This window comes from Trachurus japonicus, chromosome 9, assembly GCF_045865225.1.
Source record: "Trachurus japonicus isolate A0001 chromosome 9, Traja_1.0".
In the NCBI taxonomy this organism is placed as follows: Eukaryota; Metazoa; Chordata; class Actinopteri; order Carangiformes; family Carangidae; genus Trachurus; species Trachurus japonicus.
The window spans coordinates 29,718,971-29,740,338 of record NC_140915.1 but is presented as its reverse complement, the minus strand read 5'-3'; the positions used below and the strand labels follow the sequence as shown (position 1 = coordinate 29,740,338).

The following is a 21,368-nucleotide window of genomic DNA, read 5'->3' as shown; positions in this document are numbered from 1 at the left end:
TTTCTACAGACTCCACAGAGTTGCCCAAGCGTCTGAGCCTGGACAGCTCATCTTCCCTTGAGTCTTTAGCTTCTGCCCAGTCTGTGTCCAACCCCCTGCCGATGGGATACTCAAGTCTTCCCTTCTCTCCTCCTTGCCTGGACAGCCAGGCATCAGATGCCATCTCTGTCTACAGCCTCAGCTCTGTAGCCTCCTCCATGAGCTTTGCCTCTAAGTCAGACTGCGACTTCCTCAGTCATCGGCAACGCAGTGGGGCCACGGCTCACTACTCTGTCCACAAACACCCTCACGTTCCTCGCAGCCGTTCCTCACCTCATGGGGCAGCTGCTGCAGTGGCAGCGGCCCGAGGGGATGAGGAGGAATATGAGGGTTTTTCAATTATCAGCAGCGAGCCGCTCGGAAGTCACTGTGACTCTCTGCCTCTGCCGCCAGGCCACAGCCAGCGCCACCACCGCGGTGGCAGGGGGGTCGTTGGTGGGTCTAACGCAGGAGCAGGGAGAGGCTACACTGTATCGGTATCGTCAAGGGGCAGTGTCAGCACCCCCACATCCCCTGTCAAGACATGCCTGGTGCCCAGCCCAAACTCGCCGTTCCAGAAAGTGGGTAAGGTTAGCAGCTCAGATACAGGTGAATCTGACCAGTCTAGTACCGAGACCGACAGTACTGTCAAGTCTCAGGAAGAAAAAACTGTCCCTCTGGATCCTCAGGAGCTGGCCCAGAAGATTCTGGAGGAGACGCAGAGCCATCTACGGGCTGTGGGTAGCCTTCAGCGTGTGGGGGCAGAAGGCGCGACAGCCGGAGGAACCTCAGCTCGGAGCAGCGCCTTCCGCTCCTCCGAAACCAGTGCTTTCAGCCGTCCTAACAGCAGTGCCAGCGGCCGAGCTCAGTCTTCCCCGAGACCAAAACCTCCCTCACGTTCCTCCTCACTGCAGAAAATAAGCTCTGGCTACAATAGTCCTGCAGTCTCTGAGTCTTCCCAAAAAGAGGGCAGCCACCCTTCGCCCACGCTGGACAGCCATGCACAATTTAAATTGAAGTACCCAAGCTCCCCGTACAGCGGCCACATATCTCGTTCCCCAAGTAATGTGTCCCCCAGTTCTGGTCATCAATCCCCGGCTGGTAGTGCTCCATCCCCTGCCCTCTCCTACTCCTCTACAGGCTCGGCCTGCTCTACATCAGCTGATGCTCCAGACTTGGATCGACTAAGAAGAGGGGTCATTGATGAAAAAGTCCAAGCTATACACAATCTGAAGACCTTTTGGGCTAACGCGGCAGCGCAACAGCAGCAACATCTAGGTCCCGTCAGAGCAGTCCACGGTGGCTCTGGACCCCTTGCTCCCGGCAGTAGGGATGTACTGAGCCTTCTGAACCTTTCCCCACGTCATTGCTCCCCTAATGAAACCCAAGACAGCCTGGAGCTGCGGGAGCTGGGGCTGCAGTCACTGGATAGGAGCAGCAAGAACTCTTCCAATGGACACCACTGCTCCAACCCCAGAAAAGTGGCCCCGTCACCTACTATTTCCACAAGCAGTAGCCCTGGTGCTCGTTCTATCCGACTACCTGCTGGCAACGGATACAAGTTCCTGTCGCCTGGAAGATTTTTCCCTTCCTCTAAATGCTGAGACATTTAAAACGGTCCTCCACTTTTATCTGTCATTTACTATCCTGTGTGCTGGACGAGTAGGGCACTTTTTGAGGACCACTATTGGTCCACCAAGTTTGTCTGACAATGAGAAGATTTGATTGGTCAGTGAGTGTGATCCTGCAGAGGCACATGAATGCTTCAGAGGGTGTCTTGTCTTTGTGCCCATAACACTGTAAATGGCAATGAGAAATACTCAACGACCTGATACTGTGTTTGTGTGTAACTGTGTGTCAGGTAGATGTAAATGCCATTTGGTATTTTTCCCCCAAAACGTTGCTGTTTGTGTGGGCCAAGATGCAACAGCTATGACTGATTTTCTCTAAATTTAATGGTTATTGTTATTATTGTTTGTTATTGTTATTAATATTATAATAATTATTATTATGTTTTGTAAATTAATTCCAGTGTTTCACAATCAGTATTAAGCGTTTTTATATTATTAAAAAGTGAACAAACCTGTACCATGTAAAGATGGATAGAGTGGGAAAAAAAAGATTTAATATTTTTTATTGAAATCAAAAGGGCATTTTGCCTGATTTCTTTGTGAATTGACTGTCTCCTCTGAAGCATGGATTCTCTTGCTATTCAATGTTAAGTACCATGTATGACTTTTTAGCCCATGATTTTTTGAGATTAAACATGAAAGTTTCATGACAACCATCTGTCATTTATCAGTAAACAGTTTCAATAAAAACATCATGTCTGCTTTCTTGTATTCCTGCCTTCGTATTATTCTGCCGTCTAACACCACTGTGACACCTACAGTAGTACATATGCCACACTTGGTCTATTTGGTTCACCTCTTTTGGCCTCTATACATTTTTTAACAGTTTATGCCCCAAGCCTATTTTCCACGCCAGCTGTGGCACGAGGAAAGGTGTTTGAACAGACAGGAGTTGAGGCCTCAGGACACGCCATTAGAGTAAAATAAATTATATTGAGCAAGTTGGCTATTCGTGGCCGTACAGCTTACAGATATACTTGGGCGGACAAAAAAAACCCTGCCTATCTCAAGAAAAGATTTATTCTATCACTGTGTAAATAAACCAGAGCCTGGACAACTGATGTGGTTTAAATTTGATGTGCTGAGTAAGTCTCTCTGTCGAGCAGCTGTACAATAGGCGGGTTAAGATCAATAGAGAAACCTTATTGGTTTATACTAATTAGCGGGTGCCTCTGCAAATCACCGCTCACCAGGGAGGGGCCGCCGCAGCTCTTAGCAGCTCATGACGTCAGTGGCAATCAGCGGTAGCTGGGCAGCGCCAGTGTCGACAGACAGGAGCGAGCAACGATGGTTCTCATCAAGGAGTAGTAAGTGCCCAGTTTCTGCATTAACTGCTCTGTTTCTATCGTTTTTGAAACCACGGTGTCGTTTAAGGGCGGATTCGCTCGGGCACCGTGTTTTTTTTCGGTGCCAGGACACGGACGAAAACTTTTCATCTCGCCTCGGTGTCTGTGTCACATACTGTACACGAGGGAAGGGTGGGATTGCTCAAGAGCTGCTGCTGTGGCCTACCGGCGTTGACAGCGGCGCGGTGCGGCGCTGTGTGACAGCTGCTCTCATCTCACAGTCTGTCAGGCGTCCACGTCAAGCAGCTGACTTTTGAACACGTCAGGCTGTGGTCTGTGGTAGGAGTTTAAAAGACTTGGCGCATCGAGGTCTGCTCGCTCAGGCTGTAAAACTTCAAACTAACTTAAGCTAGGACTTAGCCCAGTGTTTGCTAACGCTAGCTAACCTAACGGTGTAACCTGGGAGCAGAGTCACCCAGCTCTGCTAATGTTATCTTAGCAGCACTGACACTTACACCCGTGTCGGCGCCAGCTAATCTTACTCCCCATAAAATACTTTGATTAAATACGCGAGTGTGTGTATGTGTCAAACTAAGCTAATTGGAGTAACTAGCTAGCGTCAGAAGTGTTTAGGTGAGGCTAAGTTAGCTAACTTAGCTGGTAGATGTGTGACTCATGAAGTTGAAGCAAAGGATGCTCCTGTTGACGTTAAATCAGCTGTCAACTGGAAAAGTATCAGTGCAGTAATCCAACCATACACACACACAGAGAAGTGGAAAGAAAACATTAGCTAAACTTGTTTGAGAAAACCTGTGTGCCTGTTGCTGTTGTTGTTGTAGCTAGTAGCTACTTGTAAATATAAGCACGCTAGTTTGAAACTTTGACTTCATCAGTAAATGGCTGTGAGATTAGATGCAGGCAGGAAGTCTGTTACAAAATTAGTCTATCGATCCAGTGAAGTACGGTAGTTGTATTTGCTTTGGGTTGTAAAAGACGCGAGTTATACTGTATTTTATCGTGAAGTTAAAGCTGTGTGCGGTGTCTCCTGCTCAGATTGAATTAAAGTCATTTCAAAGAGTCACAGTTCATGTAAAAGTGTCAGCAAAAAAACAGGAAACTGACAGGAGTCAAACAGATAAGATTTATGGATGTTTGTCAGCCCGTCAAATAGAAGCTTAATGGCCTTAGTATTAGCAATACAAGTGACTAGGATTGAGTGGAGAGAAATACAAACAGACCCCGTTAAATTGACTGACAGATTAGTGTTATTTTGTAGGTTACAGTATACCCAGGGGGCAAAGCAAAAAAACGGACACGGAGCGTTGTAAAAGGTTTGACACCAGAAATAACATCTAGGAACTTCAAGGATTAAAACCTGGGTGGACAACCCGGTCAACTAGCTGCTGGAAAGCTACAGGGGGCCAAAACCCCTTTCTTGGGTCATTTTGCTGGCGAAATGATGTAAATGCAAATATTTAGGTCCTACAATGGCATAAATAGTCATACAACTATAAAATTTGGCAGAGAGTATCTTGACACATAGGGGGAGGCATGAAAAAAAGATTCTGGGGTTTGTTGCAACTCGATTTTAAGATATGACCCTCAACATCCCAAAAAAGACCAAAAAAAGTACTGTTCGCCTGACAAATTCTCATGAAAATTATTATTTTTCAGCACTTTATGGAGAATATCTATGCCTAACATGTATATAGAAAATTTCATAAGCTTCCATTTAAGTCCAAGATAGCCTTTCTATCTCAAAAGCCCCACTTGCTGTGGCCATCGGTCTTCTCTATCTATCTGTTCACTTTGGGGAGACCAGAAATAGAATGGTTTCTGATCATGCTAGTTAACATGTAGTTTTTCACAATAGGTGTTGCATTGTTTGGAGACAGCCTGTAGCTTTCCAGTAGCTAGTAGAAGGGCTATCTTGGACTCAAATGGAAGCTTATGAATTAGGGGAATTTTCTATATACATGTTAAGCATAGATATTTTATATAAATAATCATTTTCATTAGAATTTGTCAGGCGAACAGTACTTTTTTGGGTCTTTTTTGGGATGTTGAGGGTGATATCTTAAAATCGAGTTGCAACAAACCCCAGAATCTTTTTTTCATGCCTCCCCCTATGTGTCAAGATACTCTCTGCCAAATTTTATAGTTGTATGACTATTTATGCCATTGTAGTACCTAAATATTTGCATTTACATCATTTCGCCAGCAAAATGACCCAAGAAAGGGGTTTTGGCCCCCTGTAGCTTTCCAGCAGCTAGTTGACCGGGTTGTCCACCCAGGTTTTAATCCTTGAAGTACCTAGATATCATTTCTGGTGTCAAACCTTTTACAACGCTCCGTGTCCGTTTTTCAAAAAACTGGGATTTTGCCCCCTGGGTAGTATGTATATCATATCAAGTGGTTTGAACCCACCCTTGAAGCACTTCACTCCAGTCCATGCTATGTTTTTATTAGGAACATGCCCAAACCTATCCTTTATTATTTGTTGAGAGTTCATCATGTCTGGTTGTATTGCAACCTACCTCTCAATCGATTATGTTTTAGGTCTAAAGGGTATTTCTCACATCTATACATCTATTTTTAAAGCCCTGTAGTTTATTTTGCTACCAGGTTAGATGTGTGGGTTTAATTCTGTGTTTCACAGAAAATACAGGTCAGACAACAAGTAACAGTGTTACCACAGGGTGGCAATACATAATATTTTTAAACATGTTTACAAACCCTTGCGCACTTCTGCAATGCATAGGTTTTATTCCATCACTTGTGTGGTAAACAGAAAATTATGCTGACATTTCTGAAATCGGCATCAAGCACAGGGGGGAGGGGCAGTCACCAACTAGGGTTGGTGACAGCAGATTGTCTGCACAGCACACAACTATGACGTGCTCCTATCATTTTCCACTTAAAATGACAGGCATGCTTTTAAAACAAGTTCTCTGCATTAAACCAAGATACCCCTATCCAGATCATTTTTCAGACTTGAGAACTATTATGATGTGCCCCTGTGCCTCTTGATAATTGTGATGAAAGGCAACATCACACGTTAGGAATCCTTGCTTTGGAGATGGTATCACTCTCATCACAGCCACTTGGAGTGAACTAAAACATTTGTGAAGACTGGACTCATTTAAACACAAGTTAATAAATTAGTGTCATTCTCGCGTCATATGTAAATTCTCACTGTTTTGCCCCAGCTCAACATTAACCATGTCAAATAGCACGTTGGTTGGAAGCAAAGACGTGTGTGTCTGTGTCAGGTCAAATACAGCCTTCCTTCAGGTTTGTATTTTGAGAGAACTTCCTCTGACTACCATGTTGTTTCTTTTCTGGTGTGGTTCGTGGTCACTGCAAAAAAGTTTCATGTTCACCAGCCTAAATGTTGCAATTGCTTTGAGTGCAGCTGAGCTTACCACACCCTGGAGTTGACTTCTGCTGGGATTCGAAGGAAAGTCACAGTATACCTTTACTACATATTGAGTAAAGACTGTACCTTTCAAACAGCTGCACCTTCTGTTACAGCATATTTGTTGTTCAAGGAATGATTTTAACCCAAGATGGCATCACTTGCATCTTTGGGTACACTTCCTCTGATCTCTCTTTTAATTACACGTCACATCTCGTACCTACCGTATATTAAGTCTTGGCTCCATTCAGTTCAAACTTTTCCACTCCTGGAAATCAGCAGTGTGTGAAACTACCGTAGCCAGTAGTAGTTTTTTCCTCAGGAAGAGTGACCACAACCAGCTTCCTGTTCCTTAGCAGTACTGGTTTCTTTGCTTTGTGGAGGTTATCTCTAATGCCCAATCTTCTGTACTGGGTTTTCATTTTCATTTTTGCTTCTACTGTGTGCAGCATGACGGGGCAACTTACACGTCATTGTAAATGCATAAAGCATTAAGAGTTTTGTTTTTAAATGCTAATGTTTCTTCTAGATATGCCAGGTTCTAGGTTTGATTTGAAAGATAAGTTTTATTCATTGTGATATTTTTATGCATTTGTAATATCAATATATTTTTTAAGGTAATGTTTAATCTCCCATAGATTTTTTCAATTTTTATTTTTCAACACAAGCCTAAAAATGTTATTATCCATGAATGTAAGTCTTTTTGGTGCTCATGTTACACTAAGTCTGTTCATTTTGACTTGTAGTAAAACTGTAGTGCTTCTGGCAGAATTGCTCGATATTGAGTGAATGATACAAGCTTCTCTTTCTTTTGCAGCCGTGTGGTTTTACCTTGTAGCGTTGAAGAGGTGAGTAATCAGTTTTTATTACCATATTTTCACCCACCGTTCATCCTGATCATAATTGGCATCAGATTAGGCTAATGTGTGAGAGTGCATAGGCTGTGAAACACTTGTTTTGGTGGTCCTAAACTGGTTTACAGTTACTGGTTGTATTAATAGATATTTTCCGCTTTCCACAGCAGTGTATTTTCTTCCCTGTAGTCTGACATGCAGAGGAATCGTAATCCCATATTTGGTCTGAGAATGTGTCATAGAGCAGTGGTTAATAGGAATCACAATACATCTCTGTAATACGCCTTCCTTTAAAATGATTGCTGTATATCATTTAATGAATGGTAAATGCATCACTGTTTTATCATGTCAAGTGTTTGGTAGCTGGTTTCAAGTTAAGACAACACACTTGTATCCAAAAACACATAATTTGTAATCCTTTGGTTTTTACATAAGCAGGCAATTGTTCCTTGTGTTTATAGAGGTTTATGTCACTAATCCCAGACTCACCCCACTGCCTTATATGGTGATGAAATCTCTTAAGCAATTAGAGCTGCATATTAAAGCTCATTCCTTGTTCTTTTTTTTTTTTTTGCAATAAATGCTAATAAGGGCTCTGATGGCTGAAACCTAAGCAAACAACATAATCTGTTACACCGTCTCTTGTTCAAACATCATAGCCTGAGAATGAGACTATTTACATTTTTAGGCCAAATCTATCACACAATCTTCTGATCAAATCAACTACACTGTCCAGATTAGGATTACTGTTGCTTTATTTTGTTTTGGAAAATCAAGCAGTATAATTTGAAAGAAGAAAAAAAAAACACTCATGCTCCCACACCACAGTTCTGGCACAAACTTGTTTGAGTACTTAGTTTTTCTTGGCACATGATGTAACTGTGCAATCCACTGCAGTGACTGCAGGACAGTAACATATCTCAGCAAGTTTATTTTGGCATGTTTAGTGGCTCAATTTTAGAACACTTATCAAGTAATGAATGATTTATTAACAATAATAGATTTCCCTATAATCACAACACAAGCATGACACAGGGCTTTAATCTAGTGGTTCCTAAACTGGGATTTGGGATCCCACAAAACCACATACAGTACAGACACAGACAAATTAAATGTATTAACAAAATTAACAAATCATATTCTTAAGACTTAATACAAGAGACCCAACAAATGTCATTGTCAATTTCATTTTCAATCCCACTAAAATCGCATGTCTGCTAGTGCTTGTATAATTTCATCATGATGTTTCATATCATGGTAAATGGTCTGTATTTATATAGCGAGGCGCTAACCACGACCCAATCATGCAGCCCTAATTGGCAAAAAAAAAAAAGAAAGATGCATGAGCTATGTGTAGCTTTTGTAACATTTATTTTCTGTGCATATTGTGAAAGACTGTTTTTGTGTTTACAGTATCAAGTTGGTCAGCTGTTCTCTGTGGCAGAGGCGAGTAAAAATGAGACGGGTGGTGGCGAGGGCATCGAGGTACTCAAGAATGAGCCCTATGAAAATAATGGAGAGAAAGGACAGTATACACACAAAATCTACCACTTAAAGAGGTGCGTACCTTCCTTCTTGAAACACTGTAAAAGCCAGTTATTTCATCTCATAGCGGCCTTCTTAGAGTGTAATGGCACCTTGCTACCAGCCAATGGCAGTGTTGTCTAATCTTTATGAATCATTCCAAGTTTCGCTCCTGTTCAGTCTTCTCTTCAGAGCTCCTGTAAAGTGAAACGATGTGTCTTCCTTTCCCCTTTCTCTCCCCTCATCTACCTGTTTCCATCCTGTTCCCCCACCCCACAGTAAAGTCCCAGGGTTTGTCAAGCTCGTAGCCCCTGAAGGCTCCCTGGTCTTCCATGAAAAGGCCTGGAATGCCTATCCCTACTGCAGAACCAGTGAGTTCCCCTCCCCATAGCGTTTTACCGTTGCTTTACCCTAAAACCTGTGCTCCTTTCCTTGGTTAAATACATGTGTGTTGTGATTTTATCGTGTTTGTTTTATTGCATGGGTAATGATTTTTTTTTTTTCTCCCTTTTTCTCCTCATGTCTAACTTTGATCCAGTTGTGACGGTAGGTAGCCTGAAATGGCCTTTGTCTTTTTTTATGTCTTTTTTATCATCAGCATGTCATAGATACAACAATGTTTAAGGTTTCACTTTTTATATTGTTTTCTTATATCCCTACTCCTCCTCTAGAATGAGTATATGAAAGACAATTTCTTCATTAAGATTGAGACATGGCACAAACCAGACCTCGGGACACAGGAAAACGTGAGTAAATATAATCTCTAGTTTGAACATCAGCTTTGACTCTATGCTTTTCAATTATTATTTTTTGTGTTTGTGTTGTTGTTGTTCAGGTGCACAAACTAGACAATTCCACATGGCAGAATGTCGGCGTCGTGCCCATCGACATCGCAGACAGAAGTCAAGTGTCCTCTGCTGTAAGTAGAAACTAGAGAAAAGTTTGGCGCCTTCATGTGGACAAATCTGATCACTACCACACCCAATCCCCGTTACATAAGGAATGATTTGTGACAAGCATAACTATCATTATTTTATTAATATTTTGAGGGTGTAATACATTACTGATTCAGGGATTTCCTCATTGAAAAAAAATTATTATATTGATTTAGAAACATGGATATCTGTAACTCATGACACTGGAGCCACAATCTATTGATGTTTAACATTTTAATTTGACATTTCCACAGCAAGTTAGGAGTATTTAAATAATTGACTTGACTTGAACATACAGTTGTTGCCGCTTAATTAATTGAGTAAAGGAACTGAATAATATTCACGTGAAAAGCAATTGGGAGTATATATTTTTTGAATACATGCATACAAAACTACTTGAATACTAAGAGCCGTTTTAGAGGTTCCCAGGCTGGAGATGTATTTTAGTAACTGTCTGTATTACCATAATGTAAAGCACAATGAGACATATGGCCCTCGGACTAACAGTGGGTTACAATAGAATGATGTGACCATTTTTTGATGTCCCACCCAACTGTCTTTGTCCCCTGATATGAGTCTTTTCTGTCAGATGATGGAACCCAATACCGACACGGACACAATTATACAACTTAAATGTTGACTAAATCGTCTGTTATCCCATTATAGTAATAAAGCTTCGGACTACTTAATCTCTTTCTATTAGGAAAAAACTGAAGGTCACAGTTCAAGAATCTAAAGTATAAACTGAAGAAGTTGATATTCTTCACTGGAGTGAAGGTCTAATTGGGTTAGGGGAGGTCACGTGATACACTAGAACGAAGTCTCACTCTGCTGGATATGTTGCAACTGTGATCCATGAAAATAAGCTTGAACAGGCTCAGGACATCTCTGATTACCATTTCAGTATGAATTGAACATATGTGCATTATCTCTATTTGAAGTGTCAGCTACTTGAAATGTTGGTGTTTAAGACTTCTATACACTATTTAAGCATTCTAAGACTGCCTCAATATTTCAAAATATAAGTTTTTGATACTCCTATTTACAATCTCTGAAATCTTATTTGAAGATGTTGCACGTTATTGCTGTTATTTGACATCACATTGCCTCATTTCACTGTGTCTCAGTGTGTGCTTGTGTGCAAATGTGTGGCTATTTGACTGAGAAGCACTAGTTTGTGTGTGTGTGTGTGCGCGTGTTTGTTTGCGGTGGGTAGTTAACGAGGCGGACGTGTTTGCCTTGCTGGAGCAGTGTGTTGTGTCTGAGGGCCCTATCAGCCCTCAGCCTCAGGCATGGCTGCAGGGCCTGGGGCGTACCGCCAGCACAGATGAGTTTGTTAGTGTAATTAAGGCTCATAGTGGTTCGTATGCCGGAACTAGACAAATACACACACGACACAAACACACTCGCGCTCTAACACACACTCTCTTACTTGAGGAGTATCTCCTTTTCGTCTACCACGGCACATCGATTCACAGGCCTCATTAGTGCTGCACACTGTATTGTTATAGTGATGGAGCTCTCAGCATTAAAACAGCCAAATTAGTGTGTGTGTGTATGTGTGGATGTTTCTATCTCTTTTCACACATTGGGCACCCTCCTGTTGGCCGATAGCCCTGAAAAGTAGCTTTTAGCTGCAGGCGCATCATGATTTATTTGAAATTGTTGGGCCCTTGAGCTGTTGATGATTTGAAAACCATTTCATTTATTTGTATTACTATTTCTTTTGCCTACTTTATGAAGTCAACTTTGTCATGTGCTTGGCGCATGCACCCGGTGTCGCTTGGTATTTTTCTAATATCATTTAAAAAATCTTTCTACCATGGGATCAAGGTTCTCCTGCACAATGGGGAATAAGTGTTTAGTTCAGTAAAATAGGTTTGACAGGACATTACAGTGAGTGGTGGATGTATAGCATAAGGGGGTGCTGTTGCACAGAGCGGCTGTAGACACACACACATACTGCAGTAACACAAGCACTGATTGAAGCACATTCATTAGACAAACTAGCTCCAGTTTCCCCCTAATGAACAGGGATTGCTGATTGTGTCAGTGCTCCACAGATCACCAATACTGTAACCTACTGAATGCTAAGTGAAAGTCTTTTGTTTATAGCACTTTTGTTTTTGGAAAAGATGTCTATATGTTAACATATCTCTAACACAACACTTATTTATTTCTGAATGTATGTTTAAGCATATTCTTGAATAACTATTTAAATGTTTAAGCATATTCTTGAATAACTATTCAAATATGTAAAAGATACATTTTTTGAAGACTTTGCAGCGACCAGATACAATGTGCTTTGTGTTTTCATAGTACAACTTGTTCTTACTGCAGGACTACAAGCCAGACGAGGATCCCGCCAAGTTCAAGTCAGTTAAGACTGGCAGAGGACCTCTTGGGCCCACCTGGAAGGTAAGGCTGTTGTGAATATGTTTTATCCAAGGGGGGAGTTGTGGGTTTTACCTGTGAATACCACTTCCGCGTTCAAAACACTGCAGTTCCTCGGCTGCCGCTGGGGGCTGGGACCAGAAGTGAGCAATTCTCCTTTGACCCCTCCTTTGACACCCCCCATGTTAAAATAGCCGACTTTACCGGTACATTTTTTGGTTTTTGGTTTTTGGTTTCTACCGATAGTTTCCACCTCCGTAAAACACTTTTGGGGGGGTGAATTTCTTTGTACCACAACCGTTTTAGTGTTGTTTAGGCTTAAAATTCTTACATAAATTGGGGCGTGGTTACGTTGGCCCGCGGCTACATCCAGTGGTTAACAGTCGGGTCGGACTTGGGTCTGACTGCTGTGTAGCTGCCGCTTAGCTTGTTAGCCTAGCTGATTAGCCTTAGGCTAGCTCGATTTGGCTTGGTTGCTTCGAGTTCATTGGGCGAGTTCTCGGCCGGCTGACCCGTAGAGTTACCGCCTCTCCTCCCAAATATGGAAAGTACACTCCCACTAAAATCCAAGATGGCGTAGTTCAAATGCCTGTAGTAGGATCACAAAACAGACTCCCCCAAACCAATGGGTGATGTCACGGGTGCTACGTCCATGCTTTATACAGTCTATGGTTTTATCACATTCACACACAAATGACAATTGATATCACAATTCAACTTGCTTGACCCTGTATTTCAGACTATATGATGGTCATTTATACAAGATCCGGTTGTGATCCTAGATTATTCTGAGCAGTTCCCCATAATTACAAATGGTTGTTGCAGTTATTTTTAAAGTTGGCAACATGGCTTGTGTAACCTTCCAGTTAAGCATAATTTCCAAGCACTGATGAAACTCAGTCAGGTTGTAGTAAAATGGAAAGAATATGGAACATCTGTAAATCTGTCTGGAGCAGACTGTCCTCCCCACAGAGAGGCCTATGTCAACTCTGAAGAAGCTTCAGGCTTCAGTGGTGGGAATGGGGAGACACCATGCTCATAGCAGTTGTTGAAGAATCCCACAACAAACAAAAAGCCACTGCTGAAACAACATGTGACATGTTGGCAAGTGTTGCCAGAAGGTATGTGGGAGACTCTATAAAATGCAGCAAAAGAAAGTTCAGTGGTCTGAGACCAAAGATTGAGCTTTGTGTGTGTTGTTCACTGGTGGCAGCTGCTCAGATGCTCCTCTGCACCATGTCTCACAAGTCTTATGAAGATAGCAGGTAAAATGAATGAAGAGAGGGAAATCCTTGAGGAAAGCCTGCTGCAGTCTGCTAGAAAAGTACAGCTTGTGAGAGGATTAATTTTCCAGCAAGACAACAACCCCAAAACTAAGCCAAAGCTACTCAGGAAATGCCTAAAAACAATGTTCGTGTCCCGGAGTAACAGAGTCCAGACCACAATCCATTCAAGAATTTGTGGCTGGACTTGAAAAACATCACTCATGGTCCCTATGTAACTTGACAGAGCTAATGCAGTTATTCAAAGAAGTTAGGAGATAAATTACGACGTCCAGATGTGCAAGTCTTATTCAAACCTGTTCACATAGACTCAAGGCCGTTTAGAACTTGCACAGTTATTTTGGGCCTTTATATTCGTATAATTTAGACTTATATGTTGATTTGTTTTCACATAGACTTAAACACCATTGCCTGTAGTAATCTGAATGGCTCTGGGAGCGCAGAGCTGGTGGAAGGCTAGAGTGGTGTCTGCAGCACTGTAAGGCTGCAATGTGATGAAGACAAATTACCTCTTTCTCGCCTCTAATTGGATGTAATAGAAAATTCAAGTCACTGGGTCAGATAAAGGTTCTACCCTGAGCTCCGCCTGCCAGGCTCCGAGTGTGACAGAAGATGAAGACGGAAACGGGGGGGAGGGGGGTGCTGTGTACGGACATTGGTACTAAATTTGAAAAGCAGCAAATTGGAATAGGCTTGATATACTTTTGATTGAAAGTAATAAGTCAATAAGACATTACTCATCCACACAGAAACTTTGTCAGGAGTTTTGCCGCTTTTCCGTCTAAACCCTGTCATAACCCACAGCCTCACAAATGGGTCCTGCTTACTGTTGGAGCGCTGAGAATTTCAGTTCTGCTGTGGAGCCCCCAAAGTTCACCATGGGAAACTTTCCTCTGCTTCAAGAATTTTTACAGAACAAAGGCACCCAAACAGCTTTTAAAAAGTATGAATAAAGAAGCACAACTTTTTATTTTGTGTTTTTAATTAGATCACTTTCCCGTCTGCTGTGGACATGGGAAAAAGACTGTTTTTGAAAAGGTAAAAAAAAAAAGTAGTTATGTGACAACAGAGGCACAATTTCTGCCAGCTTCTCAGAGCAATAAAACTCTTGTCTATCTCTGCATGCACACATGCTTGCATATCAGTACCCTTTGTATTTCTGAAAACTTCTGCTCCTTTGAGTGGGGCACAGAGAGGGAGAGAAGAAATGTCACCGTAAATGTTTTGATGTAGAATCCGTTTCATGTGAAGTTCTCCTTTAGCGATGACAACTTTTCTAAACCCACTGCAAATTTAGAAATGTTTCTCATTTCCCCTCTCTCGCTCTCCTCCATGATCGTAGCATCAAACGGCAGTGGGATGAGGGTGATTGAGGCGGGTCTGTGGCATTTTCTCTTGGAATGCCGAGGCAGAATGAAGTGATTAATTAAACAGGTGTTCTCGGAGGGAGAGTTTGTGTGTTCTGGGGGCGAGCAGGTCCTGGGTGTTAATAATGTAACCAGCTTTGCACCGCGACGCCCTTATCGCTTCGCGAGCACCGTTTTATCTGCCTTCCATGGCCACAAAGGCATGCCTGTTGGGAACGGTGTCGCTGTCAGGGCGGAGGCAGAGAAATGGTCCCTTCATCTGGAGTTTATCCACTTTGCTCTGCCCCAACCCCCCTCCTCTCCCTTTTCTTCTCTTCAGAGGGAGGCAGAGTGCAAGCAGCAGATGGATTTAGAAAGTGTGTTGGAGATTAGGGTACTTTTATCTGTGCAGAGCACATCTTCATATTGATAATTATTTCAGCAAGCTCCATACCCAAAGCATTATGTATTAATGATTTTTAGTTTTTGAAAGCAGCCACGATGAGTCTAAAATAATATTCTCTCAGCCGTCTGCTGTTTTTACGATTATTCTCTCATTGGAAAGTTTCTGTCTAGTTTTTGCCGTTATTTACTGTGATCCTGTTAAAAAGTGATGGGGTAGTAAGTCTTGTCGTTGTTTTGCTGTGCTCTTCTCCCAACAGAAAGAGCTGGTTAGTAAGACCGACTGCCCAAGGATGTGTGCCTACAAACTGGTCACAGTCAAGTTCAAGTGGTGGGGCCTGCAGACCAAAGTGGAGAACTTCATCCATGAGGTTAGTAACATATTTACACTTCGCCCACTCCATTTATATACTGTAGGCTCATGGGATGTACTCTGGGAGCTTTCATTTGCAAAAGCAGCACTGTCTTTTACTCCTGATTGACCTTATTACTGCCAGGTCACAATTCAGATACTTGACACAAGTTTATATGTATTATGATGAAAAGGTAGTTTTGTCTTTTGTTGCATGGTCATCCACAGATGACGAAACATGTTACATATCAGTCATTATCATAAAAAAAATGTTTTCCATCATATCTGTCAAAGAGTGGTGTTGATAATGTGATGACATCAGACATTTCACTGTCTCCCCAGCAAGAGAAGAGGATCTTCACTAACTTTCACCGCCAGCTCTTCTGTTGGATCGATAAGTGGGTGGAGCTGACTATGGATGACATCCGGCGGATGGAGGCAGAGACACAGAGGGAGTTGGACGAGGTGAGTGTATAAATAAAAATGATCCATAATTAATTAGAAATCTTGTGCATATTGGTCATTGTTTGGATTTGTGCACAGAACTGCCTCCAGCCTCAGGAGTGTACACACTCTGCCATCACTAATTAGTAATATTTGCCAGAGATGCAGATGAAGCAGTGTGACGGTGTCTAATGACTCTTTATAAAATGAATATTCATATCGCCATTTTATCCACTGTACATATTTGCAAATGATTTTCCATTGTCCACTATAAATGTGTCTTCTAATCCCCTTTTTTTTTTTTAAAGAATATTTGTTTAAACTATAACCATGTGCTTACTTCTTGTACTGGAAATAATTAGTATATTTTTGTTTTTATGCTTTGTGCTTTCTGCTGTTCATTTTTCTGTGGATTACAGATGTTTGTTGTTAAACAATTGATAAGTTTAATTGAATATCCATACAAAATCTCAATTAACTTGACTGTATCTCTAGCTACCTTCCAAATACAACCACTCAGCTGTTCTCTGTTAATATTTTGCTCTACAAATGTTATTTACTTGGCCTCCATTTTTATTTCAGAATAGCATTTTGGGACCTAAAAGAAACAAACTCACCATCTTGTTGATACCTTGTCCTAGCTGCCCCCACAGGCCTCCTCATTCCCATTTCTGTGATTTACTGTATTTTATTTTTGTCCAGATGCGTAAGAAGGGCTCTGTGCGAGGTACAAAGGCTGCAGACGAGTAGCCAGGCCAGGTTTATGTCTGAGTGTTGCTTTGTAAGTTCCTACTGGTAAAGGCCAGACTCTTAGATGCTGTCTTTGCTCCTCATGGGATTTCTGTGTTGCTGCTCTCACTCTGTACTTCGGTGTTGTGAAATGGCTTTAATCCACTATGTCTATAAGTGCACATGTGTGAATGCATTTACATGCAACTCCATAGCTCACTCTGAATTAATTAATAACACCAGATCACAGAGAGACATGACGTATGTGTGAAGTTGTCAGGTGTTTTGCTGACCCGGTGAAAATGGTTTGGATGAATGTGTCTTGCGTGTATGTGTTGTGTAGGTAAGTGGCTTGTTCTTTGGATATATCCAGACATCTGGGCAGAACTTCTCAGAATCACACATGCTATTTTTAAGAGGTGGCCAGTAGTTAAAAACACACACACACACAAAGGCCTGCTCCAGACTAGTACCTGCAATCTAGAGCCTTCCCATAGAGAAATGCACAGCAGAGAAGGAAAACAGTCTGCTTTTAAGTCACAGGCTTTAATTTCTGTGAATCACATTCTCTGTAAAGCCTCACCACTGGATTGCTCTTGGAACTATATCAGTCTGGGAGCTTTTGGCCGTACAAGGAGAAAAAGGGAGGAATCCGGGCTGGACTGGCCAAAGTGGGCCAGGCTCAAACATTCCTGGCTTACTACCAGCATACAGCATTTTGTGCTCAGTCCCCCCCCCCTTCTCCACTAGCCTCACATCTCGCCCCAATTCAGCATGTGTTTCCCATTTTCCTTTGGAGTAAGTAAACAGGCGGGTGCCATCAAAGAGGGCTGTGGTGAGGAGGCCGAAAAGGCCTGGACCTCGGGGCTCAAGGGTTAGCAGGGTCACAGTTGGACTGTATGGGATGACACCAGGTGATGGTGACCAAAGCTTACGTACAGACATAACCATCCAGGTTGTTGGCAACATGGCGTGTGTGAATGAGAAACTCTTAAGTTATGGAGAAGATGCACCAGTAGTAGTTGTTTGCCTGTTTTGTGTATACTGATGCTGGTGGTATAGAAGAGGGTGGGGGGCCTGAGAGAAGGAAAGGACAAGAAAGGGGGGTGGCTTCAAGATGGCTCCTTTTTCCCTCATTAACATACAAATGGAATTCTGCAGTTGAGAAGGAGTCTGTGCTGTGATTGAGAAAAAAGGGAGGGAGGATGGGGAAAAAGGATGGAGAAGTGGGAGGGTGAATCCTCATGCCATTTCATCAGATCCGTCTATTCCTCTGTTTAGTGCCACTGTTAGTTTGAACTGTTCCATTAAGGTGTTCGGCTATCAGATTCTAACACTAATTGACTTTCCAAAGCCATCAGCCTCAGGGTGGGAGAATCTGAAAGTGATGCTTTTATCTACCCAGAGGACAAACAAGAGGCTTGATAAGACTGCTGGAGTAGATTTTAGGGGCAGGCTGAAGATTTTAGTTTGTAAAGACATTTTGTTGTATTTTAATGGTTTGTGATGCAAAAAGTAAAACTTAGTGATGTGTAATGAATAGAAATGAGTCAGCACCCTGCACCACAACCAGCAAAGATTCATGAGGGCTTCCACTGAATGCAATGAATGAAACACCCACTAAACCTGCCCTCACCTGTTAGGTTTGCATAAATCTAACGTGTGTTATTTCCCTCCTCTTCCCCACAGCTTCGCAAAAAGGGTGAAGTCCGGGGAACCAGTGCTGCAGATGAATGAAGAGGCAAAGGATTTCAAACACCCACAATGACGGCAGCGATGGTCTTTCGGTGCCACTTTTTTCCTTAACTGATTCAGGCTGTGGAGGATGGGGCACTGCTACCTTCAATCAATAGAGTGGATCCCTGACTTGCACCCAATCATAGACATTCTATCCACTGAGGAATTGATTTCTAGAAACCAACACGATCCTAGCTGATAAGACTCTGGTTAATTTTGATCTCCCGGGCAGAGGAAGGCCAGGTATCAGCATCATGTTATTGACGAGACCAAGCCTTCTGGAGAGATATGAAGAGGAGCTACTTCCAGTAGAGAGAATTTTTACAAAAGCAAATTCATTGGTTTGATTCCAGAGTGGCAGGTGTTGGACCAAATATTTCCTCTGTATTATCTCGGCTTTTCTTTTTTCTTCTTCCTTTTTTTTCTTTATTTTGTTAATATTACCCTCCAAAACATTCCTCTGAAGATGATGCCCTGTCTGACCTTTCTGTCTCCCTCTTGGTTTTAACTGTACACAGCAGCTCAGTGGTTTGCATTCCCTGGCACGAGTCTGTCTGTTTGTCATACTCATGTTCCTTCCTGCCACAGCTCCCATTAAGAGATTACTAACACCCTTGGCGCCTTGGCCCATTGTAATCCTTCCCTCATAACCCCACCTTACCCAAAGTACTGCATCTTATTAGCACTGACAATCATGCCCGTACAGGTATTTGCTCTCACTCCTGTGCAGATTTAATAGAAACCCACACATGCATGTGACACACATACATTGTACACATGAGGATAAACATGTGATTTCATTCTCACACATAAACACTCTCGCAGGTGTGGATGCCTTTGCGGTGACTGATCACTTAAAAGCTCAAGTGGGGAAGATCCCTGCAAGCTTGCTCAGCTAAAGGATGTTACTTTGGAAGTGTTTACAGCTCTCACTCTTTTTTTTTTTGTTATTTTTTCCCTCCTCTCCTCCCCTCCCCACACACTCCCTATTCTGAAGACATTCACACACAACATACAACACAGCATTCACCTCCCTAACAGCTGTCCCCAGAGGAACTGCACTGAAAAACAGTCACAGATGGTGCTACACCCCTCCGGCCTCTGTCACAAGCCAAACTGCACCGCACTGCTCGTCCCACCTCACCCGGCCCACCCCAGAGGCCTGTCTCACTCAGCTGGCTCTCCGAAGTTCTCCGTCTCCACCTCCTCTTCTGCTGCTTCATTCTAGGTGTGTTTACAAATTCATAACTGCCTTATCAGTGCCCAGTCAACACCAGCACCACGCACTGCTTGCCTTAATCTCCTGACCCTTATATCTATTGGACCTATTATTAAACCAATTGTTATCTCTGCTGCCAGCTATTGCTCTAGCTACCTCCCTTGTTTCTGACTGGACTGGCAATTTTCCTGACGCCCTAACTGTTAGCACTAGCTATTAGCTGCTACTTGTTAAGAGTAAATCTTGGCAGAGAGAGCTTTATGAGCTAAGTCGTTTTGTGACAACTTTTTGTTTTCTTCAGGGTATAGAATAGCATGTGATTTCCCTTGTATGTTTCCTGATTAGTGTCGCAGTGCCTGAGCAAGTGCAATTCCTCAGCCAGCAGAACTTTGTCCGTCATGCCCGCAACAGCCAGGTGTACACTGCTACTGCTGCTGCAAAGTGCTGCAGATTTACATCTCTGCTTCAGACCAACCGTTTTAATGACACTTTCAACTCCATACTGCACTTTCTCCCTTTAGGCATCAGAATCATGTGGCACTGGCCTGCAGTGTTGATCATCACTTGTGTTACAGTACAGGTGGTTTCCTCATCTGATTCTTACTGGTGTTGTTTGGTTGTAAGTGTTATTTTCCCCTCATTTTCTGGTGTGTCAATGTCTTAAATTGTGCAACAGGAATTATGGATTTGTTTTTTTAGAAATCTATTTTCCACATTTTTAAGACACTGATGTTAAGAAATCTTTTGGGTTCAAAGATTGTTTTTATTTTCTGTCAGTCTCATGAGGGAATGTGCTCACTTCCTCAGTAATGGGTTATTGGTTTGTCCAAAGAACGTAGATGGATTTCTGATATGTTTACATGTATTGAGCAATTTGTAGGCTTTTTTTAAATAGGAAAAATTGGAAGCAAATTTCTGAGGCAACAACAACAAAATCTTCTCAGGTGAACAAGACGACACAAGGATCCTTATGATATTGTTGCTCATTGAAACCATTCACTTCCCTTCACCGTATCTTTTTCTATGGGAAACATGGTTTTACAGTTTCAGTATGATGGGAGGTGGTCGTGACACAGTCTGGTCCATTTTATTCCAGTACACGAGACATCCCATTGATCTTTGTGACTGTACTGGGATTGTGCGTATGTGTCTGTGTGTCTGTGTTTCAAGGTGCGACAAAAAAAGTCTTCAGTATAATCTATGTTTCCAAGTCTATCTAAATGACGCCTGCTGTCAGTTAAAAACACGTTGGCTAAAGAGAGTAACTCAAATTAATGGTTTCAGTTTGCCATCTGTCAAAAAAGGTGACATAGGGGAAAGTATTCACAAAGCAACTGTACAGTCTTATCCTAATTTATGAAATCTACAACTGTATAATTTCTGAACAGCTTGCTTTTTAATGTTTCCGATCAGCTTTTGAAATTCAGGGGACACGGTAGTGAATGTATGATATTTTGTGCCTTTTCTTTCTGTAGATCTTTGTGTGCCATTATGTCTTCATATTGTACCTAAATATCAAATAAATTTTGTCTGGAAAATAATGTCCAGATTTTGCTCATGTCTGGTTGTATACATGTGTTTGTTGGGGGTGAGGCCCTCAAAGAGAATGTGCTCAGACTTCTTTTTTTCTTTCTTTGCATTTATATTCGCAGAGCAGTGGATGTGCTTGTAGATTGGCTGAAGAGATGTGTCTATTTCTCCTCCTAATGGCAATAGCAAGCACGCAGATGGCCAGCCAGGGATGCAGTCTTCACAAGGTATCCAGCTTTTAAACGGTTGTCTGCTCAGTCTAAGTC

General features: G+C 42.3%; 2 protein-coding genes across 5 annotated transcripts in view; both read left to right on the top strand.

Annotated features, from left to right (window-relative positions):
* The window catches only part of LOC146981750 (tetratricopeptide repeat protein 28-like), a 179,025-nt gene extending 176,686 nt beyond the window's left edge, over positions 1 to 2,339 (top strand). For all 3 annotated transcript variants that reach the window (XM_085787272.1, XM_085787271.1, XM_085787274.1), the window contains one exon: positions 10 to 2,339. In XM_085787272.1, the coding sequence (XP_085643398.1) occupies positions 10 to 1,622 (1,613 nt within the window). In that variant the 3' untranslated portion in view covers positions 1,623 to 2,339. The remainder of the gene's footprint in view (positions 1 to 9) is intronic.
* Positions 2,340 to 2,889: 550 nt separating this feature from the next.
* Positions 2,890 to 21,113, top strand: LOC146981749 (phosphatidylinositol transfer protein beta isoform). 2 transcript variants are annotated; one of them, XM_085787270.1, is made up of 12 exons: positions 2,890 to 2,956; positions 7,171 to 7,201; positions 8,621 to 8,766; positions 9,011 to 9,102; positions 9,270 to 9,277; positions 9,403 to 9,477; positions 9,567 to 9,650; positions 12,007 to 12,084; positions 15,352 to 15,462; positions 15,786 to 15,908; positions 16,590 to 16,668; positions 18,306 to 21,099. In XM_085787270.1, the coding sequence occupies exons 1-11, from the start codon at positions 2,937 to 2,939 to the stop codon at positions 16,635 to 16,637; spliced, it is 816 nt and encodes a 271-aa protein (XP_085643396.1). In that variant the 5' UTR covers positions 2,890 to 2,936; the 3' UTR covers positions 16,638 to 16,668; positions 18,306 to 21,099. The 2 variants fall into 2 exon arrangements, with proteins under 2 accessions (XP_085643396.1, XP_085643395.1); XM_085787269.1 differs by lacking the exon at positions 16,590 to 16,668 and having other exon boundaries at positions 18,306 to 21,113.
* The last annotated feature ends 255 nt before the right edge of the window (positions 21,114 to 21,368 follow it).

Bases quoted from the DNA above. Each gene is read 5' to 3' on its own strand.
- LOC146981749 (XM_085787269.1), top strand. From the start codon at position 2,937: ATGGTTCTCATCAAGGAGTA. The intron at 7,202-8,620 runs GTGAGTAATCAG...TTGTGTTTACAG, and splicing joins TACCTTGTAGCGTTGAAGAG to TATCAAGTTGGTCAGCTGTT. The intron at 15,463-15,785 runs GTTAGTAACATA...CTGTCTCCCCAG, and splicing joins TGGAGAACTTCATCCATGAG to CAAGAGAAGAGGATCTTCAC.